This window comes from Dermacentor albipictus, chromosome 3 (genome assembly GCF_038994185.2).
Source record: "Dermacentor albipictus isolate Rhodes 1998 colony chromosome 3, USDA_Dalb.pri_finalv2, whole genome shotgun sequence".
Lineage (NCBI taxonomy): Eukaryota > Metazoa > Arthropoda > Arachnida > Ixodida > Ixodidae > Dermacentor > Dermacentor albipictus.
The window spans coordinates 6,540,084-6,561,386 of record NC_091823.1 but is presented as its reverse complement, the minus strand read 5'-3'; the positions used below and the strand labels follow the sequence as shown (position 1 = coordinate 6,561,386).

The following is a 21,303-nucleotide window of genomic DNA, read 5'->3' as shown; positions in this document are numbered from 1 at the left end:
AGGGGCTTTGTGTGTACAAAGTACGTGGTTTATGTGTTAATTACTGCTTTTCTACCACGTGGAGTGTCTATCAGCCGTCCAGGGAGAACTCTATACCTGGCACCGTGTTCACATTTGGTGAAACTGAGCGGCACCACATGTGTGATGTTGCATTAAAAGGTGTTGGTTAACCATGGCCTTAGCAGAAAATAGCTTATGCACATACTCGAAAGCGTTATACAGCGCCAATTTCCCAGTGTCGTGGGAGAATTTAGCGTGGTACCTAGTTCACTACTGGCGAAATAAGGAGAAGGAAAGAGGAGGGCATCTTAAGGATCATGTGCGCACGAAGTTTAATGGTTGTGGCTGGATTACGGGCCTTGCAGATGCATATAGAATACTCGTTTTCTTTCTAATTTAGAGCCCTCTATATATAGGTAGTGTAGTGTCGTAGGGCGACACTAGGTGCCCTTAGTTGCGTAATTAACAAAGCCAATAACGAGATGGCCCCATTGTTGCCCGTATATATATATATATATATATATATATATATATATATATATATATATATATATATATATATATATATATATATATATATATATATATATATATATATATATATATATATATATCAGTGCTCGTGTGAATAAAGGGTCTTGCGTTTCTGTGTGGTATGGGTTAACGAGATCGCACTGCTGCAACACTACAGGTAGTGCGCAGAAGGTGTTTACGGTGTCAACCCTGAGCTCAAGCTGGTTTATAGTTGGTCGAAATAGGGAGTATGCTACGTGTGATGTAGAGGAAAAATTGGAACCGTGTTCCCGGCGGGAACACGCTAAGTTTACCAAGTGACGCTTATGGCAGCATTCGGTCATAGCGCTAAATTCTCAGCTTACGGCCGGATATAGCCAATGATGACATTTTACACTCTGTGCTATCAGCTGGTTAGTATCATGCGGTCACACTCCTGCTATAGTATATCCTAGGACTAACTCTGGTGCTACGTGCAACTTATCTTTATATACATCTAAGAGAGAACATAGCTGACTGTTCTCCCTCAGTCGCGTACATTACTTTTCCCGAGTTGCCCAGTATCTTTCTGTACAGCGAACACGACTTAACACCTAAGCGGAAACAGATGGCTAACCCACTTCAGCTGTAAAACGCAGTTTTCCTCACCCATGGCCCTCTGTCGCTTCAGTGAAGGCCTTCGCCTTCAGCCTTATATCACCCTTCACGTTCTATAATGTTCCCGCAATGATACATCCTATGCCGTGTAGTCACCTGCATCGCGTAGACTACATACCACGTAGTAGTTACCCACAGAAAGCATCTGTAAGTGCTTTAGTTTCACCCTTCATCAACAGATGCAACATCGCTAACATTACGGCCATAAATTATTAATGCCTTCGCGAGTTCAAGAAGAAAAAGGCCATCCGAGACGTACCCAGATGCAAAGTTTGTTGCAGCCTCGCACGAGTAGTTCCACTAAACCAAGACCAGCGCCTTCCAGTATGAGCCCGGCCATAGCGAGAGCAACCGGAAGGAAGAGCCGCAGCTTTATCGGCTCGTCCTGCAAAACAAGTGCACGTTACAACGAGGACGAATACGTGTCATCAAAGTGGTGAAAGGAGATCGGCGCAACGAAAGATTAAAGTTGGGCGAATTAAACCCATTCGGGGAACTCGCCATCTGATGGCAGTGTTTCTCGAAACTGGTGCTCGTTGTCAAAGAAAACGATGTATTCCTAATTATAATCTTTCTAAGGGTAATTATAATCCCCGAACACATTTCGAATATTGCCAATACTAATACGACCAGTACGGGTTACGGGTGCGCTATAGCGATAATGTTAATGGTAACCTTTATATTTTTTTATGTCGTAGTTAGCTTCCTTATATTCGCATCGCAAAAGCCACGCGCAGAACAAAAAATAGCTTCGATATGATACATGGATTGAACGATGTGCGCTCATCCAAAGCGCTATTACAAATCAGCATTACAGAATGTAAAACTCGCCGTCGTAGTCTCCTCACCTCGGGAGGCTTGTTGCATCTGGTCGACCACCACTTCCGTTTGATTTCGTCCAACTCCCCTGTCTCAGACATAGTCGATATGGCTCGGTTAAGTGTTTCTCTGCGGAAGATAATGGCGGAAAGTAACAGCTTCAGTCCATGCATTGAAAGATCCAGGGGCTCACGGAAGCGCGTGCATGAAAAAAAAAAGGGAAATGAGGACCGAATGCCTCGCCGAGAACCGCCATCGCTATGTTTCGATGCAGATGCATTGCTGCGAATGTGGCCGCTCGCCATCACACCGCCGTGTGTGTCGCACTGCGTAGCACGGGCGCACGCGCGGGAGCACATGCGAGCGCGCAGGCTTCCTTTGCGACAAAGACGCAGCCATGAAACGGGCAAATTTGTAGCATTTGGTTAACCGCTTCACGGAAACTTGGTTTCACATAGATTCCAAGATGCGAGTTGGATCGGCATGATTTTTCTTAAAAAGAAAATGAAGCGCGGAGGATGCGCGTGACGTGCACGAACTGACAAAATAAGGTCGAATTTACGCGGAGTGTTGCGCACATTATTCGGGCGCTAAACCAAGAAACGCGATGCGGCAGGACTTCAGTTTCGGAGATCTAATGCTGTAGATATGTGCCCTACGTCAAGCCGTACTTGTAAGGAGTCGACAAAGAATAGTGCGCAGCTATCAGCTAGCATGCTTCGTGCGAAAGTGACAGGCCGAAAAGCGTTCTCCCAAGCCACGCCCACAGCGCTGACCTCAGGGTGGCGTTCTTTTCCACGGCCAGCGCCACGTGCCACGCGTGGTGGCGCGCTCGTATGACCCTGGTGTCGCAGGGTGGCTGGCCGCTCAGGTACTCGGCGGCCAGCGCATCAGCGAACACGACCAGGTTTCCAGGCGAGCTGCTGCGCACCATCTCCACAGCTTCTCGAAGTGAGGCCACCTCGCGGCCTTCCTGTTCGCTGATGTGGTTCTGGAACCTCTTGGTCATCTCGTCAAACTTACTCTGCGAGAAAGAGGCACACGGGACACGCCGTTCCTACCAACCGGTGTACGTTTCTGCAAAGTTATTCGAGCGTGCCAGCAAGGGGGAAAAAATGACACAGCGGCCGGCTTTCAAGATGTAGAAACACTTGGTTTGTCCAGAATTCTAAGAGCTTGGACTTGCATCATATTGATCCGTTTACTGAATTCAAATTTTCATTGTCATTAGACAGAACTATGGAACCCCTCATTCATCGATTAAGGCTAGGCATCTACCTACACAAACCACTTCTTAACAGAATTGGCCGTTCGAAAACCCCTGAATGTGATTGTGGATTTGTAGACCAAGATATATATCACCTCCTTCTAGATTGCCCACATCAAGAAACACCGAGATGCCGACTTCAGTCAACCCTACTTAAATTAGACTGCAGACCTTTCCGTTTAAAGGAAGTTTTGGGCCCTTGGCCAACAACGTCCTTGCAGAAAAACGCTTTAAAAGCACTAAAGACTTTTCTTGAAGACAGCAGTATTGTTGGACGTTATTAACGCTTTTATTGTTCCTTTCATTTCAATGTCGCTGTATTATGTTCTGTTGACTGTTGTGACTATATGTGATAATGGATTTACGCGATGTATGTACCACCCACTGACTATAGAGACTGTGTTATTAGGCGACAACATCGTTTGTATTTTTGAGACATTTATCTACATGACAGTAGAGACATTTACCTTGTATATTGTATGTACCATGTTTTTCTTACGTCATACTCTTCCTGTGAAATTGTTGCGTGATAAGTCCTGGTGTTTGTGTGAAGAGATTATTTGATATGTAGTCTTGAACCCTATATGTTGTATGATGGAACCATTCAAGAGATAAGGAGTAGCCGGCGCCTTAAATTGTGCGGCAAGATCTCCTTATATCATATCAATAAAAAAAGTCCATTCCGTAGAATTTCTGTCTCACGGCTTTATGGTAGTAGCTGTGCCAGCTGTTCTCACGTTACCTTTTTGAAATCATGACGTTTGATTGTAACGGACAGTGCATTTCATCGATATTAATTGTTCCTTGGAATAACGACTACAGAAAAACGTGCAATTCTTTAAAACTATGTTTATCGATGATGCCCTCAGCCGAACACGAGTTATCGAGTGGTTCGGGCTGTTCCGAGAGGAGAAGTGATCCTAAAATACCATCTTCACTTCGGCCTACCTTCAATCAGTCGCACGTTCTGTTATGAAGGTTGCTCGATGCTAAGGTTATCCCAGCGCTGCTAACAAGTTATTACGAGTCTCAAGTGAGAGACGTGGCTCGGGCGTCACTTCGAGGGGCAGCTTGGTCACGCCGCCGGAGCGTCTCAAAACAGGGTATAACTGGCCTACGCTACCAAGACGCCAGTTGGCTACGTGGAGCTACGCCCTCATCCATGTCCATCGCCGAGTGTTTCTTGCTCGAGAGGAGTTGAGGTCGGGAGGTACGACTCAGGTAGTGAATTGCTATTCAAATCACTCATTCCCAACAACGACCATGTATGTACATTTCGTCGATAACGACGCGCTCACCATAAAGTATCTCCTAGTGGCTGCTGTCGGCACCCACATATGCTTGAGTTGTGTGCTGTCCAGTTGATCCCAGGTCTCAATCTCATACCTCGGCCTCAGGTACCAGGCCAGCTCGGTCGTGTAGGCGGAGAAAACCAGCACCAAGAAGATCCACCAGAAGCTGCCCACAATGCGGCCAGAGACAGACCTGTCGCCAGGTGCAACGCACTTGCTTCACTACACGAGATTAGCGATGTCAAACAGTGCAAAAAGGTGGCACCAGTGCTCGTATGTAATATGCTAAATGTAGCGCTGGTGTGAAAATCAAAACACGTGATTACATTTAGTTGCTTGTTTTCGCGCTGTATTTCTCAATATACTCGGTAACCGCCAGACAGTACTGCAAGCAGGCTTAGAGAGAAAAAAATTGGAGGACGCTTAAGCTTCGCCTTCAAGAGTGGGACGCGACAGCGTTCCCGTCGACCCGCCAAGGGGTATAAGACAATGCGCTACGGCACAGCAATCACTTACGATGCGCCCCGCATCGGACTTAGCGCCCACCTATCACGCGGTGAACGTCGAGCAACGCAGCGTTCGGCGCGACAACGAAACGTGCGCCTGAGCGAACGAAACGAACCAAAGAACTCGGTGTCTCGGAGGGGAAACGATCTGCGCCTGCCAAACGTCGTGATCGGCACGGGCAGAGAGATAGATAGTAATCTAAACCGGAAGCACGGCGAAGCGTCGTCAGGGGAGAGGGAGTCCCGCGACGCGCCTGGCAGCGGTCCCAATGCGCGCGCGGCGCGCCTCCTGTCGGGGCAGCGCCGTACATTGAGAGGAGGGGGTCTTCTGTGTTTGCCGCAAGATGGCTCTGCGTGTGCGGAAAGCGCAAAAGAAATGCGGCGGAAACGCACTTCGCAACTCGTGTAATTGTGACTTCTGTACGTTACATGTTCATAATTACCGATATACACCGCAGTATAACTTTCCACGGCTGGTTTCGAAGGCAACACCGCATTCACTAGAGGCGCGTTTGCACCGCTTGGAAGCATCGAACTCGTGGCTGAGTGGTAGCGTCTCTGTCTCACACTCCGGAGACCCGGGTTCGATTCCCACCGGGCCAATCTTGGAAGTTGCTTTTTATTTATGAAGCGCCTGCCGTGATTTATCGCTCACGGTCAACGCCGCCGACGCCGACACCCGACGCCGACGACACCGGCTTTTCTGCGACACGAGCTCCTTAACGCTATCGCGTTAATACACTGCAGTTGTGGAGGACAGCACCTGCAGAAAGCCTAGTGTACGGCAAGCACTTGGAACCGCCCCAAAGAACTTTATTATATGAAGTGGGAACTGTGTCGTCATCTGGTGCAATAAATTATCTTAGATAATTAGGTACATCACAGCTTGTTTGTCAAAGTGACAGTGGGGGGAACGCTACTCTAGATTAGTGAATTTCACTTTTGTGAACTGAAGTGTCAGAGTTAACGTGGGCAAGCCCTGGTAAGCCAGAAAGGACAAAGGGAAAGGAAACAGGTTTCAAGTTCTTGCATTAGATCTCGTTGTGGCATGAGATTTTGACAGCGCCTGCTCGGTACTCGTTAATGGTTTACGAATAAAGATTACATTTCATGCAATATGAATAAAAAGCTCGAACTCGTGAGTCCCAAAACATGCTGACACACTTAGAAATGCGTGACGTACGACTAACGCAGTGGCATGGCGGGAGCGGCAAAATTCAAGAGTCGGAACTTTTCATTTTTCTTCCCCATCACCCACCTTTTTTCCACCAAGTAAACGGAATTGAAGTCTTCAAAATAGCCTTACCATGACTAAACTACTAACCCACAATTGTTCTTTAGTGTCTCTTTAATGCTCGTGTTGGAGGTGGCATCAATGTAGCTTGTTCACTATAATTTTTTTTCCGTATTGTTATAGCAAAAGGATTACCGCCGTTCGCGGCACGTAGTATGTGCACAGTAACCACTGCACTTGAGAAACTGAACGTCATTCTCCTTTCCCGCCGCCCCGTTTCGTGCCTCAACAATGGCTCTTGTGACGTAACTGGCGCAAAGAAGAGGAACGTCGTAGCCAACCAACCAAATATCAGGTGTGCAGAAACGGGGAACAAATGTGGAGCTCCGATTGATGCGGACGCTGCCACGCGTACCTGGCCTTGAAGTTTGCGCACGACGTGTTGGGCCCGCTGTAGCTGGTGGGACGGGGCTTGTCGGCATCTGAGGCGGCCCCGGCCTGAAGCTCTAGGCAGCAGTGCACGGCGCTTTTCAGGGAGACCAGGCTTATCACGCCCAATACCACGTACACGGCCACTACTGAGGCACCGAAGCCCGCCCACAGGCGCCAATCGAAGGCGGCTATGAAAGTGCGCAGGCCCACGCCCTTGAGCGCCGTCCTTCTCACCACTGCCGCTAGGCCAGTGTTCAGAACGGGAAGCGTCATGTCCACGTCGTACCAGCGGTGAGATCCGACCGCCATGTCACCTACGGCGACGTCGGCCTCCTGCAAGTTCAGCCAAACACTGTTCGCACACTCGTAACGACCTTTGAATTGTTCGCTAGAAAGGGGATTCGTTCAAAAAGGGAATAAATAAAAGAGTGCCCTTATATCATAACTAACACCTTCACACTTACACCTCAATGCAAAACCAATATGAAAACACCTTGGTTCCAGAACTACAAGCAGCCGATGAGTAAAATGTCACCGACCACATTGCTGTGGAGCAGGTAGAACGACAGGGATACAGGAAGCCACATTCGACGGAAACGCAGTGGACGAAGCCACCAGGACCAACTCCGAAGGTGTCGACGCCTTGAAACCCTATAAGCTTTCACGTCAGAAATTACCCGTGAAACACGTACAATCATAGTTCACACAGCATGCTCTTTCTGTGGTGCCAGATGATAAAGAAGGCCGGCTTCGCAATCTATCTATATGAAATCTTCAAGGAGAATGCTTTGATGATATTTCTTAAATAAGAATAATGCAGTGTGTTGGCTAGTGGGCCTTTCTGTGTCCCTGCTGCTCTGCCTGCGCTACATCAAAGCAGAAGATGTCATGGCCAAGAGTCCCATATACCTACACTCGTCACCAACCAGCATAGTGAAAAGCGCATCATGCACACAAACTATGGTGTCAAAAATAACTCTTACTGTTAATAATATGCGAAATCCAACTATGTGTTAGGCCAATACTCCATCCTCTTCGGCCACATATTTCATCGTTGCAAGGGGTCACCGTTCATTGCTCAGTTTCATCCTCTTAAGAGACGGGACGACCACGTACCTCTACGCAGCATCGTTAATGCGCCTGCCTCTGATGTGTGTTTGCCACTGAATATCTTTTGTGCCAGTTTATGGATTATCAGTTACTGAATCAAGTGGTATCAGTCGAAGTGAGCACACAGTGGAAGAAACGTAATCAAATCCTAAAGCATTTCACACTGTGGACTGCAATGCAGTCGGACGAGCAACCCCACAGTATTTGTCAGTGCTCGCTTCTGCTGTGCCGAGTCGAGGCTGAAAACAGGGTCACAGTGCCAGTGCTGGGCCTATATCTCCTGCTAAGCGTTAAATGGTGTGCACGTCATTACCCCGTTGAGGATCTCGGTGATCATGCCTTCCCAGGAGCTCCTCCAGCTAGCCATCTGGGATCCCTGCTTGACAACGTGAATGGCGTATCTGATGCCGGTGATGCGGCTGATTGCCTCCATAAGGTCCTTGTTGAACCCTTCGTATTCTGGTTCACCCCGGTCAGTCTCGATGGGCCGAGTCTTCCGCATCAGAAATGGCTCTGCCTGGATGGGAAGGGAAAAGAAATTGGGCACTCGAAGCACGTGTCTCTCACTGCCCACCACGGGCGCTTATTTTAATATCTGGCTACCTCAGGAGCGCCGATCAACAAGGACCCTTGTTCACTGTAATATTTGACATTTATAAAAGATTTAAGTCCTTTATAATCGGGAAAAAGTAATTCAGCCGCACACTTTCATTAACCGTATTGATTCATATTCTGGAAGCCGTGTCTTTGCTATCGATAATACGTAGCCGAAGAAAGGAGAAGTGGTGGTGCTGACTAGTTGCAGGCAAGCACTCTATACTTAGACGCGTCCGACGTAGAGACATGCAAAAATATCTGGTACCGATCGCTGGACAATAACGCCCCTCAATACAACTTTGCATTTTGTGCGCCATCGCGGCTGATGAACGTTATGAGTCAGTCGCGGGACGTGCTCATTGCAGAAAACTGCAGCGCGTTCTTTTATTGTGGTGCGCCATTATGCCTTCTCTTATAAAGCTTCGCTAACATCTATTCCCACAGTGCGTGAGATCTGCAATTTATTTGTTTATTTATTTATTTATTTATTTATTTATTTGCACACAGACCGATCTTATTACAGCTACAACTCAGTTGTCAGGTTACTGCGGCAATACCTGCTGCCAATGGCCTCACCAGAGTCATTGCAACCCTGTGCACGTAGTCCTTGTCGTATTTCGTTGTCACTTCCTCTTGTCCTCCAATCGGCATAAAGCCCCGGCTCGACCAAGTCCCAGTCTGCGAAAAAAAAAAGTCACTCAAGAAGGCAAATTACGCTCTCTGTCCGAGATGATATCTCATACTCGCTGTGACTGCTTGCTGTGGACTGCAACACGCGTGTTTTTGCATGTATGCGAGTATATACTGAGAGTTAAAATTCAGCCTCAACAATGACAACAATCATTGTCCACTTCCGGTTGCTTCATTGTCTCTCAAAGAAGAGAAAAAGAAACGGGGGAGCAGTTTCACTTTCCGCGAGACACTACCTAATGTGGAGAAGCGAGAAGCTGCAGGGAGCGACGGAGTCTGTTGGCCGGAGGTGAGACATGCGTCGTCCAGTCGTCGCACTGCAATGGAGAGCGCTTGTCTTTGTGATTGAAATTGAGGAAAGTGGAACAATAAGTGCTCGATGGTTCTCTTCGCTGCCTCTCATATCGCACGCAGCACTGTCTGTCATTATACATGTGGAATGACATGTGGAATGCGGAACATTTAGAAACAAAATTATCTACACTGTACGCCGGCTGGAAAAGTGGTGTCATAAAAATTATATAAGCGGAAACCCTGCCGTGGCTCAGTTTATAGTTTATTCTCCTCAAAGAACTATGACAGCTAGTTTAGACATACGGATAATCAACGTTGAAATTAAGCAAATAGGTTGTGCTAAGTTTCTAAGAGTAATTGTAGGTTGCAGTCTAAAATTTAATGCTCACGTTGATTCAATTGTTAAGAAAATTGGCTTAGGCATACGATCTCTAAATAAAACTCGTTCAGCTTTTAGGATTAATACACTTCCCTCACTTTACCATGATTTCATTCACACAAAGACATTAAATATTGTATTAGTATTTGGGGAAATACTTGTTATACTCACAGGTCTGACTTCGTTAGTATCCAAAAACGGGCATTGAAAATTATAACATTTACATCCTATCTTTAATCATCTAAGCCCCTATTCCTAAAATTGGGTGTACTTCCTGTTGTTTCCACATATGAAGTTATTCTGACGGTCCTGTTGTATAAAGTCATCGACCGTCAAGTTTCCCATGATGCTTTTCCAATTCACCGATTCACTAATAAAAATCCAACTAGGTTTGCTTTGTCAAACAACTTTCCCCTACCAAAAGTCGCTACAAATTACGGTAAGCAAACTGCCTGTTGTAGTGCTATCTTCATTTCGCGCAATCTAAAACCTGATTTAAGTATGTTGCGGTTTAGCCGTTTTAAATTGTCTTCGGAAACGTATTTGCTTTCGTCCCTCTAATTGGTCTATTTATCAGTTTTGCGTTGTCTGTACTGATGTCCTTCTATGTTCTTTTTAATCATTTATTATACTTTGGTCAATTCATTCTTGTGCTTACTGAAATTATTTTATCCAGTTCTGATCGGTGGCCCTCCCACAGTACTTTTGGGCCTCTTCCTGAAGATGTATCATCTTCATGTATGTATTGTATTTTGCATTTGTGGTAATAACCTTCAAACTCGAAAAAAACTGTAAGGTAAGCCTTTGTGAAGGCCACTCCGGACCAAAGCCGGTAGAGGAGTGAAGCCTCTCGTCAATGTAACCCGCGTGGAGGTCGGCGCTGCAGGCAATTCTTTGGTCCGCGCAGCCTGGTGAGCCTTGCATTGTGGCTGCAGACTCTGCGCTACTTCGGCGCAGCGTGTGTGGCCGCTTGTGGTCAGACGCAGGCTATTCGACAATTATCCCTCATGGTTTCTGCGCAATACTTTTTCCTCAAATTTGTCGGAATCTCGTGTTCAGTGTTCAGTGTTCTTGTAGCATATTATAGCTCACCTTAAGCCACTGGTTTTTCCCGTTGACTTGAATCACGTCGACCGTGAAATTGACGCGGCAACCTCTCTCGTCGAATTCGACCCTCCCTGTCTTTCCGTCAAATACAACCTGAAAAAAAGCAGAAAAAAAATTAAATTCTCACGGCTAGTATTACCTAGAATACGCATATTCTATCGTTAGGTATTCTATCAATAAGACACGCGCTATCACGCATGTTCATTACAGCGAATAATTATCAGCTAGCGCACCATAACCACGAACTAATTTAAGAGCGGTTGTAGAGCTGTAAATGTGCTGAGCACGCGCGTTCGCGATTTGACGTAACTTTCGTGTCTTTCACTTGTGGACAGAAAATTGTTCTCAGATGCCACGAAACCACAGTCGGTCGACGAAAGACGCAACGGTAGTGTTCGGGTGAGAAGCACATCGAACAAGAAACAAGGGAACTATACCAACAACTATATCAACAACTATATCTATGTTATATCTGGGGTACCTCAGGGCACCGTCTTGGGCCCCCTTCTCATTCTCATATATATTAATGATTTGCCTGCTAACATATGTTCTAACATCCGCATATTCGCTGATGACTGCGTTATCTACCGGCCTATTACTAACACCGATGACATTTTGTTTCTTCAGTCTGACATTCAGCACGTAGTAACCTGGTGTAATTCATGGCTAATGTCCTTAAATGTGAAAAAAACATCTTTGCTATCATTCCACCGACGTCACTCACAACCATCTTCAAAATACCTAATTGGGAATGCAGAAATCACTTCAGTATCAACTTATAAGTATTTAGGCATCCATTTGACATCTGATCTAAATTGGTCTTTTCATATTTCACAGATTACCAACGAGGCAAATCGCGTCCTTGGTTACCTTCGACGAACCCTGCGACTAGCACCTCCATCAGTGAAATCCCTTGCTTACTTAACACTTATCCGCCCCAAATTAGAGTATGCATGCGCGATCTGGGACCCTCATCAAAATAACCTTTCAATTACTCTTGAATCTGTACAAAATCGCTCAGCTCGTTTCATTTTCTCCGCCTATTCCTACCATGTAAGTGTAACTGAACTAAAACGTAATGCTCATCTCACAACTTTAGCTAACCGCCGAAAAATTTCCAGATTGTGTCTGTTTCATAAATTCCTTTATCATCCATCGTTGAACTCCATTATCAGCCCCGCCCATCGCATTTCAAGTCGCGCAAACCACAGGAAGGCCGTCTACCCGCCCCCTGCTCGCACTTCTGCGCATCTGTCATCATTTTTCGTCCATACAGCAAGGGACTGGAATGACCTGCCAAACGCCATCGTTGATCAGATCGACTCATCGTCATTCAGATAATCCATAGAAGAAATGTACTGCTGAAATTCCACCCCCTCATGTAATACCCGTTCAATGGGGCCTTTGAGGTACTAATAAATAAATAATAAATAAACTTGTTTTATTTGGTTTAGCTTTAAATAACCGGGTGTTGTTTTTGATTTCGCCACATACATAATCTCGGCTACTGAAAAGGAACAGTTAGCCTAAATGAGGAACAAACGGCGATCGAGGTTGCGGTTAGTTGTGTAAGTAAAATATGTATTCGCGCCACCGTGTAAAACAACGCCCTGCACGCAGAGCTTAAAACGAAGCCTAGTACTTCAAGGCACTCGCGCGGTCGCAGTTATTTAAATTCCCTCATTTCGGTCGTCATTTCTGCAAGAGACGACGCTCTAAGTTTTCGTTCCCATTATTTTTGTGTCATTCTGCACTAAAGCATGCTATGGATCCTCAATTATTACGGGACCAAATCAGTATCCTGATAAGTGCAATAACAAATGGTTTGCAGACTACCATAAGATACGAAATTTCTCGCCTTCCAAGCAAAGGTAGAGTGAGGAAACGTGGCAGATATAAAGGCATTCTTGCGCACTAAACGCGCATTTGAGATTTTTGTAACAAGTACCCAGATTTCGCACTCGGCTATCAGACAGGGAAACAACATGAAAAAGTATAATGTATGTGGCTCGCGAAACACTTACTCCGTGCCTGTTTTGGTGCCTATGGGTGTATGGCTCAACCCGCTATGGGGGTCGGCCATGAGTCGGGCGGCGCTAGGTAAAGAGGTAAGAAAGCTTAAATGAAGTTTTGTAAATTAAGAATGCCTTGCTTTGCATTTGGGATATCTTTATCTTCCTTCTTTCTTCATCAAAACAGTGTTCGTTCTAATGGTGTTGAGCAACCGTACCGCTTAACAACACCCCCTTAAGCGTAGCCCTCAAAGAAAATTAACAAATGCTGCCGTGGAGAAAGTCATTGAGAAGCAACATCATTGCTGCGTAACTTTGTGCTGCCATACAAAGGAAATATGTGGCAAGAGCAAGATTTTTATGTATATGAAGTAGGCACGTGTAAACAGGGGAAACAGAGGGGGAGGTTGCAGATGGGAATTTGGATGAGATTTTAGGAACGATCGTAGCGGGCAAAGAGAGCACTTCCTCGTGTGGTGTAAACTGAGTGCAAAATACGTGCAAAAGACCCGAATAAAATAGGATGAGCAAATGAAAACTAAGTAGGACAAGATGTCAGTTGCTCAGTACTCAGGTCACGACATTGGCGATCATCGCAAGGATTTCCTGCAGGACTTTTGAGCTCCTTGCGGCATGAGAGTCCAGTGAACAGGGGCCCTATAACGTAAAACTAATCCAATATATTTTTATTCCAATCTCCTGACATCAAACTTGTGCAGCTGCTGATGCAAGCATCAGGTGGTGACCCCCAGGGTTGTCTGAATAGACCAATCAAACGCTCTCCTCGTTTATAGCAGGTCACTTTTGTTTGCTTTAAAAACGAATAACGTTCCCTACACTGAGTGGCTTGCCTTATCTAATTGGCTGACAAGAGCGAAGAGCACGCTAAAGTGGATAGGGATTCGATGGGGCTGAGCCAGTGCACTGAACATCGATAACCGGATGAAGAGGGTGCTGTCAGCATCTGCGATTGGTCCGTTTTCCCTTACTTAGCTTGCGGTGGCTGGTCCAAAATCGCGGCGGCATGCAACGGAAGGTTAAGAACGCCGCCAAAACGGATCTTCAGCAAAGAGTTTGCAGAGCGAGGTAGTAAACGTTCCGAAAGGGCTCGAAAACGTTACACAGCCACGCCAAAAGTTTTATTGTACGCAAATAGGCCCAAGCTATCCGGCAGGTGCGAGTAGCCAGTGCCTGAGCGATCGGCGGCAGCCATATTTTATTACTTTCGAAATGGATCAGCCTGGGCCTATTGAGAAGAAAATTCATTTCGTTCGGCATAATAGCGCGTCTTTATCGTGTACACGTCACATTGGCGCGGTGAGTTTTCGCGGTTTTGTGTCGTCGCGTGACATGCAGGGGAAGTAGGTGCAGCCCGAAAGCTTTTGCCCAATAGCCGAGGGCTAATGGCAAAAAGGTGTCGAATGAGAAATAACTATTTGTCTTTCGTTCAGTGCAATCTTGCATAATCAGTGTGTACACGTCATATCGGATGAAGAGCTATCGCAAGTTTCGTGACGTCGCATGACAGACAGGTGAAGTGGGGGTGGCCCAAACAAGTTTTGACCAATCGCGAAGCGCTGATTGCAGAATTGGAATAGAAAAGTTTGGAGTAGCTTTACGTTATAGCACCCCAGAACGTGAAACACGTGCTACGTAGTTCGGACTTCGTTTCGCCTGTGTAATGCACTGTTGCCGAAAATGGGCTGGCTTTCAATCTGCGTTTTATGTACACACGGCAATAAGCTATAGAGGCGTTTCACGTGATTGCAGCTTAAAAGAGTCAGTTACAGAAGGTGTATTTCCTCCGTTATATAACACCACAGTGAATGCGCTCATTAAAACTAGCCCTGTGGCCTCCGTATTGAAGAGAAGCGTCGGAAATGGGGATCCGGAGCAGACGTTCCAAGCATAGCACAGCCGCATACGGGCTTTCCCGACAAACGCTGCGCTCGAAGGTCGGCGTTATTTTCCTCGTCCGTTTTAACGGCGTCCAGGAATTCGAAAGGCGGTCGCGTAGCTTACGCCCTTCAGGTACGAGTCGACCACTCGGCCCTGCTGCTGGGTGAGGTAGGCGATTCGACCACACTGGGAGGTGGCCGCACCAGGGGCCACTCGCACGCGGTCCTCGAAGAGGTCACCGTTGCGGGCGGGGGGCTCCTCCCGCAGGGTCCGGTACGCGCCGATCAGCAGCTGCGCCGCATCCGCGATGGCCGCTTCTTCGGCCTGCGTACCAGCCGAGCGACAAACGCTGACACGCTCGCCTTTGTTGGACGGGAGGGGGGGCTGCGACTTATGCGTAAATTAAGCCCGGACGAAGACGTAAAAACGAGCAACGTCATTTTTTGTTACGTCTTTACACTCCCTCTGCGAGTTGAATTTTGGCACTTGGCTTGGGAGTTACAAGCGGCTGTCTCAGAGCCTCTTCGTGTCTTTGGAGCGGCTATGTTGACTGCGGTACACACAATTCCGCCACGAGTAGAGTCCACTACAAGGCAAAAGGACTGCGAATGGTACATAGGTTCAAGCCTGTCAAATTCGCTCAAAATCAGGCGGCACATAGCAGGAATTTGTACTTGAGCAGACGGAAACGCATTCAGCAGTAGAAAACACCTATTTACCATCGCCTCTATCTCGGTAGTAAATTATTTATGCCGATTAAACCAGACAAACGACTGATAATGGGACGTTTGTCGTTAATTTTATTGCTGATGCAGATCATGTTCTTGCATAAAAAATTCGCAATTACCTAATATCTTAAACTGGTTAATTATTTCGTCTATGTGACTTGGTAACTGTCGTCTGTTTCCTTTTTTTTTGCTGAAATATAACACCAACTTTTTCTGCTTTTGTCGTAAGATAAGCATATTCACCCCAACAATTTGGTCAGCGATCTCATACCTGCTTTTGTCACAGAAACTTTAGCAAGTGCTATATTTTACGATTACCACCGCAAGAGCGAAAAATTGACTAAAGCGGCACTTCCTAGCCCGTCGTCAAAACAATAATTTGAATTCCAGGGTATGGCATCGAATAATGAATTAACTTACCGTTGTTCTGTAATTGTAGGTTCGCGTCAATTCCTCGGTGTTTTGGAACCTGAACGCTGTGATGTTGATAGCAGCGAATTCAGTGACTCCTTCAAGGTACCGGTGGCTTACAACCTGTGATAAACAAAGAAAATAACAGCAGGGGAATCTGTATTTTTTATTGTTTAATTGTAATAGCCGTCACCAGGAAATTTTCTCCAGTAACACCGTGTTATAAAATGAATACCCTCATTTGGTTTCCAACAGTACTATTTATTTATTTATTTATTTATTTATTTATTTACTTACTTACTTACTTACTCATCACTTTGAATGTTTGACAGACATCTCTGTTTACATTTCATGCTTTCATTTTTATTGTAGTTCATTAGTCGGCTTCCTCTCTATCGTGCCTATACAGTATGCTGTCTCTCCATCCGTGACATCAGGTTTAACACTTTTACTTTTCTCTGTTCCCGTTCATGCCGTTAACGCAATAATTACTAATAAGTTTCGCGGCTAATTTTCTCCCCTTTGAGTCAATGTTTTTTTTTACCAACATTTCGCGATGTATTCCCAATGTACTGTCATGAGAATGTAAAGGGACACACAGTACTTGGGAAGAATCGTCAAATCTGGGCGATCAACGAGCTCTCCTGAAGCGTTTGAGAGCATATTTTTTGCAACATTATATCTAACAGATGAGCATGTGTAATAATATCCGGCATGCTGTTTTAGACGGAAAAATATTTTTACATGATCTACTGCTTCTTCGTCTGGCGATAACGAAAAGAAAGCGAGCTAGGCGTTTTGCCACACCATCATCACCGCGAATTTTCTTGCTACCTAAATTTATGCACTCTTTGAACAATTCTGCAAACCTTCAATGCCGTTGTCATTCAGCCCTACTTATTGCCTGCTAAAAATGAGAAATTTATGGCGGGAAGTGTTGTTTTTAAATATTATTGCACTCGTTAAACATGTGGCAATCTATTGAGTGTGTAATCTGATGTGGAGCGATTAGAAAATTGCATAAACAACCACATAGCAAAATTAGACTCGTATCCCCCATAGGATCCCTTCCACGCCTAGGCTCCCAGACGTGTCGCTCGACCATCTCAGATTTTGGTTTTAAAGAATCGTGGCTACTTACTACATTGTTGAGAATTATTTCTGTCACGTCACATGCTTTCAAAGCTTGATTAGCACGCAAAACATGCTGTAAGAAATTTTATAAAAATGCTTTTAATGCCTTCACAACTTCGCGTGCTGAACCAACAAGGATTCATCTTCAATACATAAGGTACTCATCGGCATATTAGGTCAGATATAGCTCCTAAGGAGTCCCGACTTGTGGCAAACATCTAGCAAATTAACCGCTCTTTTTTTTTAATGGGCCCTTTGCCAGGCTCCGAGCAGTTGTTTGGAACCCCTTCCCCCAAAGCGCAGTAGCTGTTTTGTCTCAGACAGTCGGCCCGCGCACTTTGGTAGTGTAAAGTCACCTTCCGCAGAGCGTGAGGGCCCAATTTTATTGCCCAGTCCAAATATTTATTACACAATTTTTCTTTGTGTTGTCTTCCTGTCACACCTCCCAGAGTGGGCAAGGAGCCATTAGGCGCGGCGAGAGCTTTGGAGAGCACTTTTTTATCGCGTCCTATCGTTTTTCGTAGATTCCTATACTCACACTCCTGCCGCAGAAACTTCAACATACGCGCCTGATGGCGCGCGTGCGAGGAAACTAGTATGCGTGGGGTATTCATCCCGATTAGAGAAGTGTGTAGGAATGAAGAAAGGGAAACAAGAGGCGTAAAGGCTTAGAGGCGTAACTCAGGGCGTAAAGGCGTGACGCTTTTTCTGGGAAGAGGGCAATTATCTCGTCCCGGAAACGCACGTCTGAACGTTTCTCAACGTTGATAGCTCGGTCATAACAGCGGCCACTGTGGACCTCATGTCACAGCAATAACGCTGCCAGCTTCGATGGGCTGACGGCATTTGTGCCTTCTTCTTGATGCCTAGAATGGTAAGGTATACTCGAGGTGAATGCAGAGACCACAGTACAAACGAAGGACATGCTGCTGGGACTTAATAGGATGGTAGCGATACTCCGTGAGTAGTCACGAGACGGCTAAAACTCGTGTGCGGCCTGCTTGTTGGCAGGCAAGCAAGATAATGAAAGGGTACTCTTGCGACATTTCGAATGTGCCTTCTTAGAGTGTAGACGGCAATGTATGTTGCTATAGGGTCGTTACGCGCTATGACAGTTGTGGCTGTTGTGGATGCACATTTAGGGAGGCCGAGGCACATCCACAGGACTTGGGCTTGTAACCCCTGGAGTGCACGAAGGTTAGTTTTACTGGTGCATCCCAGCATGGGCAAGCCGAATCTCAGGAAGCCCATAAATAATGCATGGTACAGCATCGATTGCACAGATGCGCCCCAGGACTTTCCGCCGACAAATTTGAATACATGGGCTATTGCAGTCAACCTCTTTTTCATATATGAAGTATGTGGCGTCCAAGACAAACCATGGTCGATGATGACTCCAAGTAAACGGTGCTTTGTTTCGTAAGCAATTTCTTGCCCATTTATGCATATAACATACGGAGTCATTCCCCTGCGTGTAAATGCGACTAATCGGCACTTTTATTGGCAATGATCCAACAAGGCCCAAAAGTGCTACGTTGAAGCGCGTGGGGCTTAGCACTCCACCTTGCGGCACACCTTTGCTCATTCTTTGCTCAATCTCATGTCATCCTCTGTAAGCGCGAAGAAGGATTTGTCCCCAAAATACCTGCGAATCTAGCGCAGTGGACGGCGACCGGTGCCCACATAAGTCAAAGCATCGAGGATCGCTTGGTGTGCTACATTATCATATGCGTCTTTCACATCAAGAAACATCACCACCGTTAATCGTTTTATGTGCCTTTGATGTTGAATAAATGTTACCAAAGGCACTATAACGTAAAACCATTCTGAACGTTTTCTATCGCAATTCTGCAATCAGCACTCCACGATTGGTCGAAAACTTTTTTGGGCCACCCCGTCTTCACCTGTATGTCGCGCGACCTCACGAAAATAACTATAGATCATCATCTGATATGACGTGCACACACTGATTGTGCATGATTTGCCCGAACAAAAGAAAAATAGTTATTTCTGATTCGAAGCCTATTCGCCATTAGCCCTCGGCTATTGGTCAAAAGTTTTCGGGCTGCTCCCACTTCCCCTGCATGTTACGCAGCGTCACAAAATCCCTAAAAACTTACCGCGCCAAAGTGATGTGTACGCGTTAAAGATGCATTAATATGCCGAACAAAACTGAATTATCTTCTCAATAGCGGCAGGCTGCCCCATTCCGAAAGGAATAAAAGATGGCTGCCGTCGATCGCTCGCGCACTGGCTACTCGCATCTGCCAGAGAGCATGGGTTTATTTGCGTATAATAAAAATTTTTGCGTGGCCGTGTAACGTTTTCGCGCCCTTTCGGCACGTTTACGACCTCGTTCTGCGAACTCTTCTTTGCGGAGGATCCGTTTTAGCGTCATCTTAAGCTTCCGTTGCATGCCGCGGCGATTTTCGACCAGCCACCGCAAGCTAAGTAAGGGGAAGCGGACCAATCGCAGGCGCCGACACCACCCTCTTCATCCGCTTACCGATTTTCAGTGCAGTGGCTCGGCCCCATCGAATCCCTCTCCACTTGAGCGTGCTCCTCGCTTCTTGTCAGCCAATTAGATAAGACAAGCCGCTCAGCGTAGGCAATGTTATTCGTTTTTCAAGCAAACGAAAGTGACCTCCGAGGAACGAGGAGAGCGTTTGATTGGTCTGTTCAAACTACCCTGCGGGTGATCGCCTCATGCTTGCATCGGCGGTTACGCAAAGTTGACGTCAGGAGATTGCATAGAAACATATAGGAATAATCTTACGTTATAGGGCCTCAAATCAAGCACGTTATTGTTGGGTAACCGACCACGCCGGAAGCCCGCCATTGCATTCGGATATACCTCATTATGTTCTAAGTACCATTCAAGGCGCGTCGACACCATCATTTCCATTAGTTTTCCAACGCAACTGTCAAGAGCAATGGGACGGTACGATGCCAAGTCTAATGGATATTTAGAACTTTTAAGTAAAGGTACTAGGCGGTGGACTTTCCACTCACAAGGAATCAATTGTTCGCACCAGGATTCATTGTATCTATTGAGCAGTACACTGCAGGTTTTTTGGCCAAGGTTTCCAAGTGCCTTGTATGCGACTCCGTCGGGCTCAGGTGATGATGACTTCCTACAAGTCGCCAGCGCCGCTTCCATCTCCTCCATAGAGATCATGAGATCTATTCGGAAGTCCTGGGATGCCGGAACATCACGTGGTGTTGATACAGGCAGTGACGGCAATCCAGCAATCCTTGCGCAGAAGCCTTCAGCAACATCGATCTCATGTCGTCCTTGATACAGAGCAAGATACTTAAAAGGGCGGTGCTGTTGCGGAGGCAATTGTAGGCCACGTAGAGTTCTCCATATTTGGCACCGAGGCTTACGAGAATCCAAACACTAGCAAAAGTATTTCCACTTTGAGATTGGACGTATCGATGCGGCGCTGGATTTTCTTTTGGATCCGCCTCGCCTCCCACAGATGGTGAATAGATTTGGTGCACCTGTATCTTCTTTCTGCTAGTCAGCGAATCACTCGAATCCTTTCCAATTCACCTTCGTATTTTGTATACATTGGAACAGGCATAAAAGTGAACATAGCCAATTGGAGTGCATTTCAAATTTGAGTCTCCAGGAATGAAGTGCGACCTTTTTGGCATTCGTCTTGCATAGGCGACCTGAACTTCGTCCAGTTTGTTCTGCGGAGGCAGTAGATAGAGACTTGGCCACTAACTTGATCTTCAGATAGGTAGGAACGTTATCACTGCCAAGGGTTTTTATGTCTGAGGACCACATTACACTGCTTCGAAGACACCGAAGTACCAAAGTCAAGTCCAGACAACTGTTGTAGGTCAGTAAATATGTCAGGCTGCCGTCATCTGTGGCTCATATACTTTTCACCTCGGTATCTTGCATGTGTATCGTCATCATGATACGATTTCAAAGCAGCTTTTCTCATCCCTGACCTCACGCAGCTTAAATGCTTCATTGGAGAGAACAGATCCCACATTTATCTATAAGTTGTTTCACGTGTTTTATGCACCGAGGAAAGCCTTCGAAATAAACGAAATGTAGTTTATTTACAACCTTGTTTTCATTCATACATTCAGTCAGTTTATTCGGCATTTTATTCAGTTATTCGGCATTCAGTCAGTTTATTCGGCATTCGGCAGTTTATTCGCTGATAGTATGTAACATTATCAATTCTCTTAAAACAACCGG

General features: G+C 46.0%; 1 protein-coding gene across 4 annotated transcripts in view; it reads right to left on the bottom strand.

Annotated features, from left to right (window-relative positions):
* Positions 1–21,303, bottom strand: part of LOC139057194 (glutamate receptor 1-like) — a 235,920-nt gene that overhangs the window by 5,412 nt on the left and 209,205 nt on the right. For all 4 annotated transcript variants that reach the window (XM_070535006.1, XM_070535005.1, XM_070535004.1 and 1 more), the window contains exons 5-14: positions 15,957–16,070; positions 14,932–15,132; positions 10,883–10,990; positions 9,004–9,105; positions 8,144–8,347; positions 6,704–7,053; positions 4,555–4,741; positions 2,766–3,013; positions 2,019–2,118; positions 1,430–1,555 (exon numbers count right to left, since the gene is read on the bottom strand). In XM_070535006.1, the coding sequence (XP_070391107.1) occupies positions 1,430–1,555; positions 2,019–2,118; positions 2,766–3,013; positions 4,555–4,741; positions 6,704–7,053; positions 8,144–8,347; positions 9,004–9,105; positions 10,883–10,990; positions 14,932–15,132; positions 15,957–16,070 (1,740 nt within the window). The remainder of the gene's footprint in view (positions 1–1,429; positions 1,556–2,018; positions 2,119–2,765; positions 3,014–4,554; positions 4,742–6,703; positions 7,054–8,143; positions 8,348–9,003; positions 9,106–10,882; positions 10,991–14,931; positions 15,133–15,956; positions 16,071–21,303) is intronic.